The sequence below is a fragment of the Taudactylus pleione genome, unplaced genomic scaffold (genome assembly GCF_031769625.1).
Source record: "Taudactylus pleione unplaced genomic scaffold, aTauple2 ptg000434l, whole genome shotgun sequence".
Classification (NCBI taxonomy): Eukaryota; Metazoa; Chordata; class Amphibia; order Anura; family Myobatrachidae; genus Taudactylus; species Taudactylus pleione.
Genome location: NW_028284836.1, coordinates 2,344,976 through 2,365,101, shown reverse-complemented (window position 1 = coordinate 2,365,101; position 20,126 = coordinate 2,344,976). Strand labels below are relative to the sequence as shown.

The window sequence follows — 20,126 nt, the reverse complement described above, 5'->3', positions numbered from 1 at the left end:
ACGACGTCGTTATCGTTCAATCGCCTGCTAAAATCGTGTAGTGGATGCCCCCCTTAAGCCTGTCCTGTCACAGACATAACTAATTGCAGCGATATGGGGTGGCTGAGTATGCCTGTCCTGTCACAGATATAACTAGTCGCAGCGATATGGGGTGGCTGAGTATGCCTGTCCTGTCACAGGTATAACTAGTCACAGAGACATGGGGTGGCTGAGTATGCCTGTCCTGTCACAGATATAACTAGTCACAGAGACATGGGATGGCTGAGTATGCCTGTCCTGTCACAGATATAACTAGTCACAGAGACAGTGGGATGGCAGTGTGAGCCTGTCCTGTCAGATATAACTAGTCACTGAGACATGGGATGGCAGAGTAAGCCTGTCCTGTCACAGATATAATTAGTCACAGAGACAGTGGGATGGCAGAGTAAGCCTGTCCTGTCACAGATATAACTAGTCACAGAGACATGGGATGGCAGAGTAAGCCTGTCCTGTCACAGACATAACTAATTGCTGTGATATGGGATGGCAGAGTATGCCGGCCCTGTCAGATATAACTAGTCACAGAGACATGGGATGGCAGAGTAAGCCGGTCCTGTCACAGATATAACTAGTCACAAAGACATGGGATGGCAGAGTAAGCCGGTCCTGTCACAGATATAACTAGTCACAGAGACGTGGGATGGCAGAGTAAGCCTGTCCTGTCACAGATATAACTAGTCACAGAGACACAGGGATGGCAGAGTGTGCCTGTCCTGTCACAGATATAACTAGTCACAGAGACAGGGGGATGGCAGAGTAAGCCTGTCCTGTCACAGATATAACTAGTCACAGAGACACAGGGATGGCAGAGTAAGCCTGTCTTGTCACAGATATAACTGGTCACAGAGACATGGGATGGCAGAGTAAGCCTGTCCTGTCACAGATATAACTTTTCACAGAGACGTGGGATGGCAGAGTAAGCCTGTCCTGTCACAGATATAACTAGTCACAGAGACATGGGATGGCAGAGTGAGCCTGTCCTGTCAGATATAACTAGTCACATAGACAGTGGGATGGCAGAGTAAGCCTGTCTTGTCACAGATATAATTAGTCACAGAGACATGGGATGGCAGAGTATGCCTGTCCTGTCACAGATATAACTAGTCACAGAGACATGGGATGGCAGAGTAAGCCTGTCCTGTCACAGATATAACTAGTCACAGAGACATGGGATGGCAGAGTAAGCCTGTCCTGTCAAGGATATAACTAGTCACAGAGACATGGGATGGCAGAGTAAGCCTGTCATGTCAGATATAACTGGTCACAGAGACATGGGATGGCAGAGTAAGCCTGTCCGGTCACAGATATAACTAGTCATAGAGACACAGGGATGGCAGAGTAAGCCTGTCCTGTCACAGATATAACTAGTCACAGAGACATGGGATGGCAGAGTAAGCCTGTCCAGTCACAGATATAACTAGTCACAGAGACAGTGGGATAGCAGAGTATGCCTGTCCTGTCACAGATATAACTAGTCACAGAGACATGGGATGGTAGAGTGAGCCTGTCCGGTCAGATATAACTAGTCACAGAGACACAGGGATGGCAGAGTAAGCCTGTCCTGTCACAGATATAACTAGTCACAGAGACATGGGATGGAAGAGTAAGCCTGTCCTGTCAAGGATATAACTAGTCACAGAGACATGGGATGGCAGAGTAAGCATGTCCTGTCACAGATATAACTATTCACAGAGACGTGGGATGGCAGAGTATGCCTGTCCTGTCACAGATATAACTAGTCACAGAGACAGGGGGATGGCAGAGTAAGCCTGTCCCGTCACAGATATAATTAGTCACAGAGACATGGGATGGCAGAGTAAGCCTGTCTTGTCACAGATATAACTAGTCACAGAGACACAGGGATGGCAGAGTAAGCCTGTCCTGTCACAGATATAACTGGTCACAGAGACATGGGATGGCAGAGTAAGCCTGTCCTGTCACAGATATAACTGGTCACAGAGACACAGGGATGGCAGAGTAAGCCTGTCTTGTCACAGATATAACTAGTCACAGAGACACAGGGATGGCAGAGTAAGCCTGTCCTGTCACAGATATAACTAGTCACAGAGACATGGGATGGCAGAGTAAGCATGTCCTGTCACAAATAGAACTAGTCACAGAGACATGGGATGGCAGAGTAAGCCTGTCCTGTCACAGATATAACTAGTCACAGAGACGTGGGATGGCAGAGTGAGCCTGTCCTGTCAGATATAACTAGTCACAGAGACATGGGATGGCAGAGTAAGCCTGTCCTGTCACAGATAACAAGAGATATGGTAAGAACTTACCTTTGTTATCTCTGTTTCTACGAAGTCCATAAGGTCCACAGGGTTGACCTTGGGGTATAGCTGGATCTGGATCCATGGGCACCACGCAGTTAAAACTTTGCTGCTCCCAGGATGCACTTGGGTCCGTCCTCCTCTATACCCCGCCCCCGGCCACAGGCACCTCAGTTGGTAAGCAGCTAAGGCCGGAGGAGGAGACTAAACAGAGAGAAGGAAGACTGGAACACACAAGAAACCATACTCACAGAAATGGGAGACGGAAAACCGCTGACCAGCCACACAGCCCATGTGCGTCAAGGCGGGCGCCCTGTGGACCCTATGGACTTCGTAGAAACAGATACAACAAAGGTAAGTTCTTACCATATCTCTTGTTTTCTACTTCAGGGTCCATAGGGGGTCCACAGGGTTGACCTTGGGGATGTCCCAAAGCAGTTCAACTAAGGGCGGGGACGCTCCTGTGCTGAAAGGAGTACCCGGCGCCCAAAGGATGCATCCTGAGAGGCGAAGGTGTCAAACGCATAGAACCTCAAAAACGTTTGAATTGAAGACCAAGTGGCCGCCTTACACAGCTGAACAGCGGAGGCGCCACGTCTAGCAGCCCAAGAGGGACCCAAAGAACGAGTGAAATGAGCCTTAACAGAGGCTGGCAAAGGTAAACCCTCCTGTGCATAAGCCTCACAAATAACGGAACGAAGCCAACGGGCTAACGTTTGCTTGTTGGCAGGCCAACCCCTCTTGTGAAAACTGAAGAGGACAAACAAAGAATCCGACTTCCTAACCGAAGCAGTCCGATCCACATAGATTCTAAGTGCCCGGACTACATCTAAGGAAGCCTCACCAGCTGAAAGATCAGGCGACTGAAAAGCTGGCACAACAAGTTCCTGATTAATGTGAAACTTCGAGACCACTTTGGGCAAAAACTCAGGAGCACCGCTCTGTCCTGATGAAAAATCAGAAAAGGAGGGCGACAGGAAAGCGCCCCCAACTCTGACACCCTCCTGGCAGAAGCAATTGCTAGGAGAAAAACGGTCTTGAACGTCAGCCACTTGAGGTCCACCACCTCAAGAGGCTCAAAAGGATGACCCTGCAAGACCCGTAGCACCACCGCCAAGTCCCAAGGAGCCACAGGAGGCACGAAGGGAGGCTGTATCCTGAGAACACCCTGGAAAAAGGTGTGAACATCCGGTAGTGTAGCAATCCGTCGCTGAAACCACACGGACAAAGCAGACACATGAACCTTCAGAGAGGCCAGGCGTAAGCCGAGGTCCAAACCTGATTGAAGGAACTCCAAGATTCTGGAAACCCGGAACACCTGAGGATCATAGTTTCTAGATTCACACCACTGAAAGTAAGTGCGCCACACCCTGTGGTAAATCCGTGCGGAGGCAGGCTTGCGTGACTGAACTGGAGAAACCCCTAGACCTCAAGACGGCTGTCTCAAGAGCCACGCCGTCAAAGACAGCCGACCCAGATCCGGGTAAAGGCAGGGCCCTTGAGACAACAAGTCCCGACGCTGAGGAAGAAGGTACGGAGCGTCGATGGAGAGACACCTCAGATCGGAGTACCAAGGACATCTGGGCCACGCCGGAGCAACCAGCACGAGCGTGCCGCCGTGTCAGGAAGATCCTTTGCTGCCGAGAATCCAGCAGGGCTCCCAAATGAACCATCCGCTGAGATGGAATCAGGGAGGACTTTTTCCAATTTATCAGCCACCCGTGCGCTTGCAGGCAAGCGACCGTCAAGTGGAGATGATGAAGCAGTACCTCCGGGGAACTCGCCAGCAACAGGAGGTCGTCCAGATACGGTAGTAGCCGTACATTCTGGTTCCGAAGATGTGCGGCCATGACCGCCATAATCTTCGTGAACACCCTCGGTGCCGTGGAGAGACCAAAGGGTAGCGCCCGGAACTGGTAATGGTGTTGAAGGATAGCGAACCTCAGATACCGCTGGTGCGAAGGTGCTATCGGAACATGGAGGTAGGCGTCCTGGATATCCAGGGACACCATGTAATCCCCCGGTTCCATCGCCAGAATGATGGAACGTAACGTTTCCATCCTGAACTTGGGAACTCTGAGGAATTTGTTCAGAGACTTCAAGTTGAGGATAGGGCGATGAGAACCATTGGGTTTCCGCACCAGAAACAGAGAAGAATAGAACCCCGTCCCTCGTTGTAATTGAGGAACGGGAACAATGACCCCTGCTGTCAGCAAGGACTCTATAGCTTCCTGAATCTGTAAAGACTTGGTCGTATCCTGAGAAGGACTCGTGCAGAAAAACTGGTGGGGCGGTCTGTGCCGAAAAGACAGGGCGTACCCCTGGGAGACCACTTCTCGAACCCAGGCATCCGTGGTGGTATTGTGCCAGCACTGGGCAAATAGAAGAAGTCGGCCTCCCACTCTGGGGTCCCCCAGAGGGAGGCCCGTCCCATCAGGCAGAAGGTTTATCTTCCTGCTTGGAAGAAGGGCGCCTGGCACTCCAGGGCTGCTTCTTGGGCTTAGAAGCGGCCTTGGTCGTCGACTGCCTCGGGAAGGACTGACCTTTTGCCTTGCCCTGAACCCGAAAGGACCGAAAAGCAGAGCTCCGTACCTTGGTAGGAGCAGAAGCCGAAGGGAGGAAGGCTGATTTAGACTTAGCCAGTGTCCACAATTTTGTCCAAGTCTGGACCAAAAAGCAACTCCCCATTAAAAGGTAAGGCCTCCAGTCCCTTTTTGGAGTCAGCATCAGCTCTCCAAGACCTCAGCCACAAGGACCGACGCGCCGACACAGCTGCAGCCGACACCCGAGAGGTTAGCAGGCTTGCGTCTAACGATGCTTCCCCAATGTAGGAAGCCGCATCCCTCATTTGACCTATCAACGCTCTCTGGATCTCCGGAGCATCTTCCGGAAAGGTATCCTCCAAAGCATTGGCCCAGCTCTCGATGGCCTTAGCCACCCAAGAGATGGCCATGGACGGACAGGCCACCGCCCCCGAGAGAGAGTAGATAGACTTCAAACAAGTCTAAACCTTCCTGTCCGTGGGATCCTTCGGGGAGGAGATCAACGGCAAAGCGCTTTTAATTAAGCGGGTAACGTGGGAATCCACCGCTGGAGGAGTTTCCCACTTCCTGCAATGAGCCTCCGGAAACGGATAGTTCGAAGCCAACCGCTTCTGCGGTTGGAACCTCTTGCTGGGCAACAGCCAGGCCCCTGCCATATGATCCGTCAATTGATCGGACAGGGGAAAAACCGTCGAAGCTACCTTGGCCTTTTTAAAATTTGGGTATTTTGACCTGGGGGCGGGCACATCCTCCTCAATGTGAAGGATGGCCCGCACCGCCCTAACCAATGCCGGCACATTAATGGAAGACTTAGCCTCCATCTCCTGGGCCCCGGCATCCGAGTCAGAGTCTTCATGGATCTCCCCGTCATCCGAAGACACGTCCGTGTCTGTGAACTGAGCCGCCAGTGAAGCCGGAACGGAACGCTTGGACGCCCGTGGGGGCAAATCACTGTGCAACATATGTTGAAAAGCCGATGACGAAGCCACCAGACTCTGAACAGAGCTGGAGAGGACGTCCACCCAAGGCGGGGGTACTGCCTGAGGATACCCCTGAAAAGGTACCATCGACTGCTGCGGCACCGTGGGGGTTTGCACGTATACCGGCAAACCCGCATAAGGACCCACAGTCTGAGACCCGGGAGGAGACTGCACCAGACGAGTCACACCCGGGGAACGGGGCATGGTAGGCTGGGGCAACGTCCTAGAAGAGGCCGCAGTCGGGACCGCAAGTCGGTCCGCAATTGACGCCAGCACTTGCGTAAACATTGCCCACGGAGGATCCTGCGCCACCGGGGGTTTAGAGGGTCCAGGTACCAACTGGCACCGCCCGCACAGACCGTCCTGAGACAAATCTGCCCCGTCAACCCCTGCCGAACAGCGTCGGCAGGAAAACAACACAGGAGCCTCGGAGCGCTCATTCCCCTCATCAGACATGACACAAACTTTTTTGCAAAAAAAGTGTCTCACCGAAACGAGGTAAGGCGTATAACACCCACGCACTCCCAAGTATGCAACCCAAACAGCCCACAATATGGTACTGAGGAGCACACCGCAGTATGTGACGGACCTCACAAATACGTAGATTTATATAAGTGAGGTACACAGAAAGAACACCCCTCCCCCACGCACCTGCGGGCCGTAGGAGAAGGAAAGGGATAGGTAAAAAGCTGACAGTAAGTAGAAAATAAGCACAGACAGCAGCACTAGCAAAAGTCACATACCATGCAGAGAAGTTATACTCACTGCACCTTCCGCTACAATCAACCTCCCAGATTCAGTGTCTGGGAGGGCTACAGCGCTGCGAACACTGTCCTTTGCAGGGGGAGAGGTACGCAGGGGGACTGGTCCACTGGAAGCCTGCCTGGGAGCTCTGCGATGCTGCCTGAGGAAGATGGCCGCCGGAGAGCTCTGAGGAGGAGTGGCCGAGTGAGAACAGCCCAGCGACGCCAGCACACATGAGAGAAGGCGCGCTGGGCTGAGGGGAGGAGCGCTGAAGCAGGGAAGGCTGCCTCCCCTGCTAGTACTAAACCCCCGGGGAAGCCGGTTCCCCGCCGGTACTTACACCCCGGGGGCCAGCGGACACGCGGGGTATTCCTGAAGAGGGGGAGCCCGCCGCCGCTACTAGCGCCGCCGGTCTGTCCCCAGAGACCGGCGGCATGAAGACTGCATTTTCCCCGCGTGGAGCGCTGACAGCGCTGCACGCGGCTTACCTGGCCCCTTCAGTCCGGCAGCAGTCCTTGGGAGGTCCCGGAGCCACGCTAGTACTGACTCCGGGGTCCCGCTGCGATCCCCGGATCAGTAGCGGCGTCGCAGCGCCAGCGGGGCTGTTGGAGCGGCAGCGTAGACGTCCAGATGGACAGTCTGATGCTGCCGCTCTGAAGACAGTAAAAATAAAAAAATAAAATCTTCTTTTTTTAAAATAAAGAATAAAGCTTAGGGGCTGCTTATGCAGCCCCACTGCGCAGGGTGACCCGACTCCGGCCGGGCACCAACTAAAACTGGGGTGCCTGTGGCCGGGGGCGGGGTATAGAGGAGGACGGACCCAAGTGCATCCTGGGAGCAGCAAAGCTTTAACTGCGTGGTGCCCATGGATCCAGATCCAGCTATACTCCAAGGTCAACCCTGTGGACCCCCTATGGACCCTGAAGTAGAAATAACTAGTCACAGACAGTGGGATGGCAGAGTAAGCCTGTCCTGTCACAGATATAACTAGTCACAGAGACATGGGATGGCAGAGTAAGCCTGTCCTGTCACAGATATAACTAGTCACAGAGACAGTGGGATGGCAGAGTAAGCATGTCCTGTCACAGATATAACTAGTCACAGAGACATGGGATGGCAGAGTAAGCCTGTCCTGTCACAGATATAACTAGTCACAGAGACAGTGGGATGGCAAGAGTAAGCCTGTCCTGTCACAGATATAACTAGTCACAGAGACAGTGGGATGGCAGAGTAAGCCTGTCCTGTCACAGATATAACTAGTCACAGAGACGTGGGATGGCAGAGTAAGCCTGTCCTGTCACAGATATAACTAGTCACAGAGACATGGGATGGCAGAGTAAGCATGTCCTGTCACAGATATAACTAGTCACAGAGACGTGGGATGGCAGAGTAAGCCTGTCCTGTCACAGATATAACTAGTCACAGAGACAGTGGGATGGCAGAGTAAGCCTGTCCTGTCACAGATATAACTAGTCACAGAGACGTGGGATGGCAGAGTGAGCCTGTCCTGTCAGATAACTAGTCACAGAGAGACAGGGATGGCAGAGCAAAGAGGAATGGGCAAAACTGCCCAAAGATAGGTGTGCCAAGCTTGTGGCATCATATTCATATTCAAAAAGACTTGAGGCTGTAATTGCTGCCAAAGGTGCATCAACAAAGTATTGAGCAAAGGCTGTGAATACTTATGTACATGTGATTTCTTATTTTTATTTTTTTTTATTAAATTTGCAAAAATATCCCAAAAAACTTTTTACACATTGTCATTATGGGGTATTGTGTGTAGAATTTTGAGGACAAAAATGAATTTATTCCATTTTAGAATAAGGCTGTAACATAACAAAATGTGGAAAAAGTGAAGCGTTGTGAATACTTTCCGGATGCACTGTGCATGGGAACTGCTGGGAAAACGAGCCGTAGTGGCGAGCAGGCATTCAGACGTAGGTAACGTGGGTGAGGGGGTTCGATATGCAGGAGCAGAATAGCCAGATACTGTCATTCTGAACCAGAAAGTGTTAATTCACTGTAATTCCCCCACTTCACAGAGAGAAACAAACTAAAAACCACAAACTTACATCAATATGGTTAGAAGCAAACAAGTCATCAGCTTCACTGTGAAATTCTTTCTACAATGACTCCCCCTCCCCCTAAATATCAATATTCCTATTGTGCTAGGTAGCTATTGGGGCTATGCCAGAATTACTAGATTTATTGATCCAATGTAAATTTTACTCAGCAGCTGCAGAAGCTGAATCTCAATTTCAATACTCAACGTCTTCTCTCTCCGGGTTGACACCCATCTAAGGAACAATGCAGATTGTCTGCCGTTCGGCTGTTTTACATTCTTAGATGGCTGTAATTATTTTTAGAACACTCAAAAGACCAGCAAGGAAAAAAAAGCCTTCTATTTAAAAGGCTACAAAAGCATAAATAGCAGGTTTCCTTATATAAGTAAGCTACATGTAGTCTAAATACGTCACGCAGCGCGATTTGCCTGGTGTGAGTGAGCTGCCAGGTCCCGTGCTGCTCTGCTAGCATCAAGCGTCTTTTCTTTCCCGAAAATGCGTCTAAATCGCAATGCGAAGCCACTAGGACGCACCAGCAGAATGTGCTGATTAATGTGATATGTGGCACTGGTATATCTGTGTGCGACTGAGGGCAGCATTCAATTAGTTTCGCACCCGCGATCCTTTTTTGTATGCCGCACTTTTCGCCGACTTTGCGTTTTAGCCGCGGAAACTTATCATGCGCGTCCCCGCTATTTGCCGTATTCAATTCCAAAGGACGCTTCCCGGCGAAACTCAAAACAGGCGAAAATTGTTGGCAGAATTGGGCAAACAGCCTGACTCCCCCCAAAAGATGCACTAACATTGGGGATTAATGTAGATGTCCCCGATTAGCCCTACTGAAGCTATTTGGGGTACTTAAGTGCTGTCAATGCTCCAAAATAGCGGATTTGCACAAGTGGTGAAGAAAAGCATTAAGCAGTTTTATTTGGTGAAAATAAGTAGTCCAGTCAAATTTGGGGTACATAAAAATGGGTGATAGCATATTTCAAAGTCGCTAAAGTGAAGTTTTAAAAAACTTAAAAAAACGCACCTGCAGCAAGCACCTGCGATCCAAAAAACACCTCACTCCTACTTGCAGACCTCCAAAAAGTCTATTTCAATAGTTTTTGGGTTTGTACCCCCCCCCACTTTGTAAAGTTTTTGCCCCCAAATTCAAAAGTACTTTTTTGGTTTAAAATCGCTAAAGTCAAGTTTTAAGCGCTGCAAAAAACGCACCTTCAGCAAACACCTGCAATAAAAAAAACATCTCCCCCATACTATCAGACCCCCCCAAAAGTATATTTCGCTAGTTTTTGCGTTTGTAACCCCACTTTGTACTTTTTCGCCCCCAATTTTCAAAGCTTTTTTAGGGTGTTCCTCTTTTTCTTTTGCATTTTTTTTACGCAGTTATCCTTTGGGGGTCTGTCCAAAGGGTGCAGAGTGGTTTCCGCACCTTTGCACCCCAAGTCCGCAATTCTGCACTTTTTTCCGCTGGGTATTCATAGGCGAAACATTTTCGCCTATTACATTGCATTGAATTTCCGCGTACGAGAAAAGTCTTTACAATTGAATACAGCGAAAAGTTTCCACCTGGCGAAATGACGTCATCCGCGATACTTTACGGCTTTTCGCCACTAACTGAATATGGGCCTGAGTCTTTATATGAGCCACAAGGGAACTTGGAATGAAAAAATCTGCGGCTGTTACATATACAGATTGAGAGACTCAGTCACACACCGATATATAGTGTCGCATATCAAATTAATCAACACAGTCTTCTGGTGCACCCTAGTCATATCGCATATCTCACCGGACCTGGCGCGTCGAGAGGGGCTTTTTAACGCAAATGCAGCAAAGACGTATAAGGACACATCTCTACAATTACCATTCACAGATCGATGCATAACTTCCCGTGCCGATGCCGTATTTAAGATAGAGGACGCTGGATTACGCAGATAAGCGCCGTTATGGTTATCTGGTATCAGCAGTTTCAGACAGTCTGCCACTGCCGTTACGCAGATATCTAAACAGGTAACCTGCAATACATAGCAAATCCCTGATTACCCAGGATCCCAACTGTAGGTTTAGTTGTGACACGTTCCTGGAACTTTTATATACACGCGTGTGAATGTTGTACATAGCTCTTTTATATATGGCAAACTGAATTTTACCTTTATGGTCCTTTGACGCTACCTGGCACATCTGGAAGATCACTGCAGGCTACATTATAAAGCCTAAGTGCAGACCCTGGTAGAACCATTAATGATCCCTACAATATTGTACAATTATAATCATAGTCACTATATTGTGGAGCTGTTGCACAGATATTCTCTACTTTCTGCTGACATGTTATCCTCCCTCATGCAGCTCTTCCAGCCCTGTATAAAACTGTACCGAGCTCCTTCCCGCAGCGAGGAGGCTAATGTGAATTACTGGGTAATTAGCTAGAAACTTTAGGGAAAAATTAACAAAATAGAGACAGTAATTGCAGCAACAAGGTGAGGGAAATTGGTTATTACGGAACTTGGGAGCAATTAGGCTCAGCGCAGGCATTTCCTGGCGAGCCTTGAGAGACCCGTTTGCTGAAGATTTTTAATCCTCTGCTCAAACAACAAACAAAAGGTAAATGCTTACTTAATTTACCTCAATTAACGCCACTACAAAGCAATTTATTACTCCGAAGCCCCAGACAAGGTGAAGACCAGGGGGCAGCGTGCTCTACTGACTCTACTGGGGTTTGCTGGGAACTCGCCACCGGGGCAGTATGAAACGCAAACCGCTAACATACTACACATTAACCTACATAGATACAAAAACAGGGATCTAGGAAAATGGTGAAATCTGAATAGTGAAAAGGGGGGGAATAAAAGTTCTGCTCTGGAAGGATAAGGCAGTGAATAACTTTACTCAAATAATTATACCCAGTAAATAATCCATATATTTCTATAACCTACTACACAATAGGCCGTATTCAATTAGATTCGCACACTCGGAAAAGTTTCGCATGCCGTACTTTTCGCTGACACCGTGTGTTTTGGGAGCAAAACATTTTTGTGCGCGCCCCCGCTATTCGCCGTATTAAATTCTAAAAGAACGCAAAAACGCGAACCAGCGACTGTGAAACAGGCGAAGAGTGCTGTCAGAATTGGGGAAATCAGCCTGACACCCCCAAAAAGATGCACTAACATTGGGGTTCAATCTAGATGTGCCCGAATAGCCCTAAAAAAGTGATTTGGGGTACTCAAGTTGTGTCAGTAGCTTCTAATTAGCGTCTTTGCGCAAGTGGTGAAGAATAGCATTAAGCAGTATTTTGGGGTGAAAATAAGTAGTCCTGGCAAATTTGGGGTACATGAAAATGGGTGCTAGTATATTTCAAAATCGCTAAAGTGAAGTTTTAAACCACTTCAAAAACGCACCAGTAGCAAGCACCTGCAATCCTAAAATCACCTCACCCAGACTTGCAGACCCCCAAAAGTCTATTTCGATAGTTTTTATGTTTGTACCCCCCACTTTGTACTTTTTTGCCCCCAAATTCAAAGTAGTTTTTTGGTGTGTTCCTCACTTTTTTGGGGGATTTCTTGATGCAGTTATCCTTTGGGGGGGGCTGCCCTAAGGGTTCTGAGTGTTTTTCCCACCTTAGCACCCCAAAATAAAAAACATTTACTTCTCTTCTCCTGCTATTAGGAGGTGAATCTTTTTCGCCTATTACATTGCATTGACTTTCCACGTACGCGAAAAGTATTTGGAATACGGGGATAAGTTTCCGACTGGCGAAAAAGTCGCAATCCGCAATACTTTGTTGCGGCTAATTGAATAACGGCCCAATGTCTATATAGCCAGAGAGAGAGAGAAAGGCCAAAAGAGAGACAAAACGTGACAGATACAGAGAGAGAGAGAGAAATACAGAGGCAGAAGCAAAGAGAGGGACGAGAGACGTAGTGAGAGAGGCCGAAAGGGAAGTGTCACGAGAGAGAAAGAAAAAAGTCAAGAGAGAGAGGCCAAAAGAAGTAGAGAGAGAGGGCCAAAGAGAGAAAGAGGCCAAAAGAAGTAGAGAGAGAGGGCCAAAGAGAGAAAGAGGCCAAAAGAAGTAGAGAGAAGGAGGCCAAAAAGAGATAGTCAAGAGAGAGAAGCCGAGAGGGAAATGTCAAGAGAGAGGCCGAGAGGGAAATGTCAAGAGAGAGAGAGGCCGAGAGAGAGGCCAAGATAAAGAGAGAAAGTGCAAAATAGAGAGTGATAAAGAAAGAGGCCAAAAGAGAGAGAAAAGGGTCAGAGAGAGAGAGGGAAAGGTCAAGCGAGGCCCTAGACAAAGAGCTAGAGGCCCTAGACAAAGAGTGAGACACACTAGACAAAGGGGTAAATTTACTACAGTTAAGAGTTTTTAGAAGTGAGTTTTAGAAGAGATGTTGCCCATAGCAACCAATCAGATTCTACATTTGACTAGCACCTTCTAGAAGATAATAGCTATAATCTGATTGGTTGCTATGGGCACCATCTCTTCTAAAACTCACTTCTAAAAAGTCTCAATTTACCCAAAAGAGTGAGGGGCCGAGGCAAAAAGGGTGAGGGGCCGAGGCAAAAAGGGTGAGGGGCCGAGGCAAAAAGGGTGAGGGGCCGAGGCAATAAGGGTGAGGGGCCGAGGCAAAAAGGGTGAGGGGCCGAGGCAAAAAGGGTGAGGGGCCGAGGCAAAAAGGGTGAGGGGCCGAGGCAAAAAGGGTGAGGGGCCGAGGCAAAAAGGGTGAGGGGCCGAGGCAAAAAGGGTGAGGGGCCGAGGCAAAAAGGGTGAGGGGCCGAGGCAAAAAGAGTGACGGGCCGTGGCAAAAAGAGTGAGTGGTTTTGTATTACCTGTCTCAGCTGGAAGATGCCTCCTGTTTGAATGTCTTTTGCTGGGATGACTTCCACAGGACAATAATCTCCATTTTCATTCAGTTCCAAGACCTGCACCCACAACTCCACTTTCCGGGTGACCTCACTCCACCTGAGGGTGACATGGACGGGCTTAACACAACATTGCCATTTCAGTGTACTAATATCAGCTCTACTAGGCAATATTTCATTATATATTAACACAGCATAACAGTAATACATATTTACATATATATTTACATATACATACTCAACAGTGCTTCACAGTTAGGAGCAAAGACAGTAATATAGTAAGATTAAGTACAGTATAAAGAGAGAAGAGAGGGCCCTGCTTGTCAGCTTAATATATATAGGAGCATTTTGTACAGTATATTGGTCCAGCCAGATTGCAATGGGAATAAATGCTATGGGGCAATGCTATCCAGTCACACAGCAAAGTTGGGTGAGAGTATATTATTGGAGTATAGAAAGAGAACACATGTAAGTTTTGCATGAACTGTGTAATGAGTAGATAACATAATATAATTGAGTAGTGAATAGTAATTTGCCCTTTTTTCCTCTAAAGGACATACAAGCCAATATTTGACATGACTATACATCAAAGACTGTGCATTACTAATCAGTATAACATATATGCAAAAGTAAACTAAATATTTCCATAACTCCTCTGCTATATAATAAGAGAGCAAATCTGTCACCTAAACTCTGCCTCCTCTGTGTGGATTGATAGATTCATACACAGGGGCGGGGCCGGTAATGTCACAGCAGCTCAGATGACTGCAGTCTCAGCTTTTTGACCTGTGTAAGCTCCCAGACAGTCCTAGAGATGTTGAAGAGGCTGCTGCGTGAGTATGCAGGGAGGTAAAAGGCTGCAAGAAGAGTGGCCGTAACTTACAGAATGGGCCCAGCTCACCTGTCTCGTAGACTGCGTGTTTTTGCTTGTATTATCCCAAGGTCCCACAGGGCAGGATTTTTACGAGGGTCATTTATCTTGTGCCCGTAAACCTCAATGGCCAAAGCCCCCTCGGCCAGGTAGTCCAGGAAATCTTCTGTAATGTTGACGGCAAACTCCTAACCAGCAAAACAGACAATGGGTTACTATGAGCAGACTCAGAGGACGGACAAAGCCTGAGAGTTACCAACCTAACGCAAATCGGTGTCGCTAAGTGTCTGTTTTATTACCAGACTAGCAAACGCAGCCAACTACTGTGAATATGGAGCTAGAAATGAATGGAATAACACGGCTCTATAAATGTCCTGGTATCTGGAAGCACGGCTGTCCTACAAGTACAAAAAAGAAATGAATTGTATGACTACACCCACGATTCCGTAAATAAGGATTAGGGTGCCTCATTTTGGGAAATGCTATTTTATGCATGCAGAGCTGCACGCATGCCTACTTGCGGAGCGTATTTTGCGTGAATTTCGCACTGCGTGCTTGTTCCAACAAATGGGCCCAGGAAAGTACAGGCTAAGCTGAAACCTACGTACTTTGCTGGCCGAGCTCACGGACATGCGCCATAAGCAGACTTGGGTGTAAGCTGCATTACACCTGTTAGGAGTTGGGCAGGTGCAAGCACCAGGGGCGGAGCAGGACGCACAGTGCCAACCACGCCCCTGTGATGTCACGTGAGAGGGGAAGGCCAGCCTTTAGTAGAATGTGGAGAGCTCCCCTGACGCTCTGGGCGGCTCTACATACTGCAGGCTGGCCGCACTAAAGCATCACCGTTCCAGGCACATAATGCAGATTCTTCCTTGCAGTAGCTGCGAGTGAAAACCCGGGCACCCACTGATTCCGGGCACTTAACATCAATCTATGGGTTAACGCACCTTAGCCGCAGGTTTACTGCACAGGGAAAATTCATAGTAATTGAATAGCTCTGGGAGTGGACTCCAGAACTTTGCCAGCGCAGTAAATACAGCGGCTAACTGAATCTACCCCATAGTGTTCCAAACCAAAACGTATCCGGCTGCTGTGGAACTACACATCCCAGCATGGCCCTGCCACAGTTTTAGCATGCCCCAATTGCAAAACTGTGGCAATGTATGCTGGGATGTGTGCATGCAAGTTGACTAACCCTGTAATAGGGGATTCGCCATCCCCTTCATACCATTATGACGGTGTAAAGGGATGCATCACTGTACTCACTTTACAGTGATCAAAGACCACCATACACTGGGGCTCCTTGCTGACTGGGGACGAGGTCCTGGGGTCCACCTCCGGGGGCACTGTGACCGGCTCCGGCTGGTCATAGAAAGTGTAGTGGCAGAACACGAAGTTGGTGAGATGCTGAGGTAAACCGGTGGCCTGCAGGACTTTAACCTGAAAAAGAGGGATACAGCATGGCATATGAATGATGAGCAGTGCAGCCCTACAGGACAGAGCTTCAGCTCCGAAACTCGCCTAGCTGCGGAGATAGAAGACCACTGTTCTGTTGGCTAAGGAGCGTTAGGTCCACCAATATGAAGGTTTTAAGGGAGGCCGCACTAAGGCTGAGATCCCAATGTATGGAGGCTGGTTCTGCATCACTACCTACATGAAGGAGGTTTGAACGCCAGGTACAATAGCCTGGAGGGCTGACACCTGACTCTTAAACCCCCACCCAGACCCTCCGGCAAGAACAGCCGTAATCGGGCCCAATGAATAGAGCAGGTAGGGGGAGGTAATACACTGAAGTTGTGGCTATACGTGTAGGTGACGGGCAGCTTTCATTGTTTTATCCAAGTCTACGCAAACACGAAATTCCAGCGGAGAGTCTGAAACTGTGACTTATCTGTGTGTACGCAGAGAAATAATTTTTAAACCTCTAATTACTTAACCCTGGTTGCATTAAGACAAAGATCATTCAAAGTTACCCTGACAAATAGATCAGACTTATTTTAGACGAATGATAATGATATTCAACCGCAGAGGGTCATTAACATACATAATCGCCAGCTGATTTAAAAGTAATGCTCGTCTAGGGGTCTCGCCGCTGGCCCTGACCTGGCCTTCTTACGGGAACAGAGGCAACATTCTCAGCATAAGCAGGAACAACGCTGCCCTTACTTATGGCACACGGGCAGCGTTCCGCGATGGGCCGGGTACAGAGGGCCGAGAGTGTCACGGCTTAATGGACAGGAGATTGATCTTGGCGCCTTCATCATTAAGTCATTGAGTAACCTTGCTCTAATATACTTTATAAAACCCTCAGTTAATGTCTAACAGTGCCGCAAGGCTGTATACACCAACAAGCCTTAAATGGCCTAATAAATAATAGAAGGTAGGCTTATTTCACCAAGATAATACTTGTTCTTCTAAACTATTCTCTTGTTGATTATTCTGTAAATAAATGATGTTATAGAGCAGGTATGAGCTACTGCTAGTTGGCAGGGAAGGGAGGGAGAGACTAGACCAGGAGGACTGGCAGCCAGATGAATTTAGGGTATTCACCAACTACTGGATTACACAGTGGCCTGGACCTTCTGTTTTTGGTAGTCTAAAAATAAGGGTGTTCTCCATAAACTGGAACCGATACATTGCACGGTGATGGTTGTGTGTTTTATTATATTGTAGTACCTCTTCCTTTGTGCAATAAGCACTGGCTATTAAAGCTACGTATTGCAGGATGTGAAAAAGAAAATTTAGAAAGCAGAAAGCCACAGACAGAGTTATACAGAGGAAGGAGCAGGGTCCCCCAGCAGCACAGAGTATATCAGGAGATGAGTGATGTGTTAGTGAGTACAGGGCTGCATGTGACAGGAGCAGTGACATGATGTGAGGAGGGGAATGGAGGCAGCAGGAAACCACAGACTGAGTGTTATATGGTGGGAGGAGCAGGGTCCCCAGCAGCACAGAGTATATCAGGAGATGAGTGAGGACAGGGCTGCATGTGACAGGGGCAGTGACATGATGTGAGGAGGGGAATGGAGGCAGCAGGAAGCCACAGACTGAGAGCTATAAATGGGGAGGAGCAGGGTCCCCCAGCAGCACAGAGTATATCAGGAGATGAGTGATGTGTTAGTAAAGACAGAGCTGCATGTGACAGGGGCAGTGACATGATGTGAGGAGGGGAATGAGGCAGCAGGAAGCCACAGCCTGAGAGTTATATAGTGGGAGGAGCAGAGTCCCCAGCAGCACAGAATATATCAGGAGATGAGTGATGTGTCAGTGAGGACAGGGCTGCATGTGACGGGGGCAGTGACATGATGTGAGGAGGGGAATGAGGCAGCAGGAAGCCACAGCCTGAGAGTTATATAGTGGGAGGAGCAGAGTCCCCAGCAGCACAGAATATATCAGGAGATGAGTGATGTGTTAGTAAAGACAGAGCCTACTGTGACGGGGGCAGTGACATGAAGTGAGGAGGGGAATGGAGGCAGCAGGAAGCCACAGACTAAGAGTTATATAGTGGGAGGAGCAGGGTCCCCAGCAGCACAGAGTATATCAGGAGATGAGTGATGTGTTAGTGAGGACAGGGCTGCATGTGACAGGGGCAGTGACATGATGTGGGGAGGGGAATGGAGGCAGCAGGAAGCCACAGACTGAGAGATATATAGTGGAAGTAGCAGAGTCCCCAGCAGAAAAGAGTAGTGTTTATAAAAATAAGATCCTTGCGATTTCTACAGGAGAGGCTGCACCAAGTAAAGGTAGCAGTGCAGCAATTTCTCAAATAAAGCAGTAATTATACAAGACTCATGCCTATACATTGGGAAAATGACTTGCTTAGTATAAGGGGAATAGGAAGCAAGTTGTTATATCATATACACTGAGGTGTTTTAGAGGCACCAACAACCTGTGTGCCAACGTACACACTCACCATGCAGACCAGCATGTGCCAAACATCGAACATACTCACCATGCAGACCAGCTTGTGCCAAACCTCGTACATACTCACCATGCAGACCAGCTTGTGCCAAACCTTGTACATACTCACCATGCAGACTAGCTTGTGCCAAACCTTGTACATACTCACCATGCAGACCAGCTTGTGCCAAACCTCGTACATACTCACCATGCAGCCCAGCTTGTGCCAAACCTTGTACATACTCACCAAGCAGATTATTATATGCCAAACCTTGCACATACTCACCATGCAGACTAGCTTGTGCCAAACCTCGTACATACTCACCATGCAGACCAGCTTGTGCCAAACCTTGTACATACTCACCATGCAGACCAGCTTGTGCCAAACCTTGTACATACTCACCAAGCAGATTATTATATGCCAAACCTTGCACATACTCACCATGCAGACTAGCTTGTGCCAAACCTCGTACATACTCACCATGCAGACCAGCTTGTGCCAAACCTTGTACATACTCACCATGCAGACCAGCTTGTGCCAAACCTTGTACATACTCACCATGCAGACCAGCTTGTGCCAAACCTTGTACATACTCACCATGCAGACCAGCTTGTGCCAAACCTCGTACATACTCACCATGCAGACCAGCTTGTGCCAAACCTCGTACATACTCACCATGCAGACCAGCGTGTGCCAAACCTCGTACATACTCACCATGCAGACCAGCGTGTGCCAAACCTCGTACATACTCACCATGCAGACCAGCGTGTGCCAAACCTCGTACATACTCACCATGCAGACCAGCTTGTGCCAAACCTCGTACATACTCACCATGCAGACCAGCGTGTGCCAGACCAGCTTGTGCCAAACCTCGTACATACTCACCATGCAGACCAGCGTGTGCCAAACCTCGTACATACTCACCATGCAGACCAGCTTGTGCCAAACCTCGAACATTCTCACCATGCAGATTATTATATGCCAAACCTTGTACATACTCACCATGCAGACCAGCTTGTGCCAAACCTCATACATTCTCACCATGCAGACCAGCGTGTGCCAAACCTCGTACATACTCACCATGCAGACCAGCTTGTGCCAAACCTTGTACATACTCACCATGCAGACTAGCTTGTGCCAAACCTTGTACATACTCACCATGCAGATTATTATATGCCAAACCTCGTACATACTCACCATGCAGACCAGCTTGTGCCAAACCTTGTACATACTCACCATGCAGATTAGTTTATACCAAACCTTGTACATACTCACCATGCAGACCAGCGTGTGCCAAACCTTGTACATACTCACCATGCAGACCAGCTTGTGCCAAACCTTGTACATACTCACGATGCAGACCAGCGTGTGCCAAACCTCGTACATACTCACCATGAAGACCAGCTTGTGCCAAACCTCGTACATACTCACCATGCAGACCAGCGTGTGCCAAACCTCGTACATACTCACCATGCAGACCAGCGTGTGCCAAACCTCGTACATACTCACCATGCAGACCAGCGTGTGCCAAACCTCGTACATACTCACCATGCAGACCAGCATGTGCCAAACATCGAACATACTCACCATGCAGACCAGCTTGTGCCAAACCTCGTACATACTCACCATGCAGACCAGCTTGTGCCAAACCTTGTACATACTCACCATGAAGACTAGCTTGTGCCAAACCTTGTACATACTCACCATGCAGACCAGCTTGTGCCAAACCTCGTACGTACTCACCATGCAGACCAGCTTGTGCCAAACCTTGTACATACTCACCAAGCAGATTATTATATGCCAAACCTTGCACATACTCACCATGCAGACTAGCTTGTGCCAAACCTCG

The 20,126-nt window shown here is 48.6% G+C and overlaps 1 protein-coding gene across 1 annotated transcript in view; it reads right to left on the bottom strand.

Annotated features, from left to right (window-relative positions):
* Positions 1 to 20,126, bottom strand: part of KIF13B (kinesin family member 13B) — a 210,742-nt gene that overhangs the window by 76,356 nt on the left and 114,260 nt on the right. Inside the window, exons 22-24 of the mRNA XM_088447549.1 lie at positions 15,643 to 15,816; positions 14,407 to 14,564; positions 13,473 to 13,605 (exon numbers count right to left, since the gene is read on the bottom strand). Coding sequence (XP_088303675.1) covers positions 13,473 to 13,605; positions 14,407 to 14,564; positions 15,643 to 15,816 — 465 coding nt within the window. The remainder of the gene's footprint in view (positions 1 to 13,472; positions 13,606 to 14,406; positions 14,565 to 15,642; positions 15,817 to 20,126) is intronic.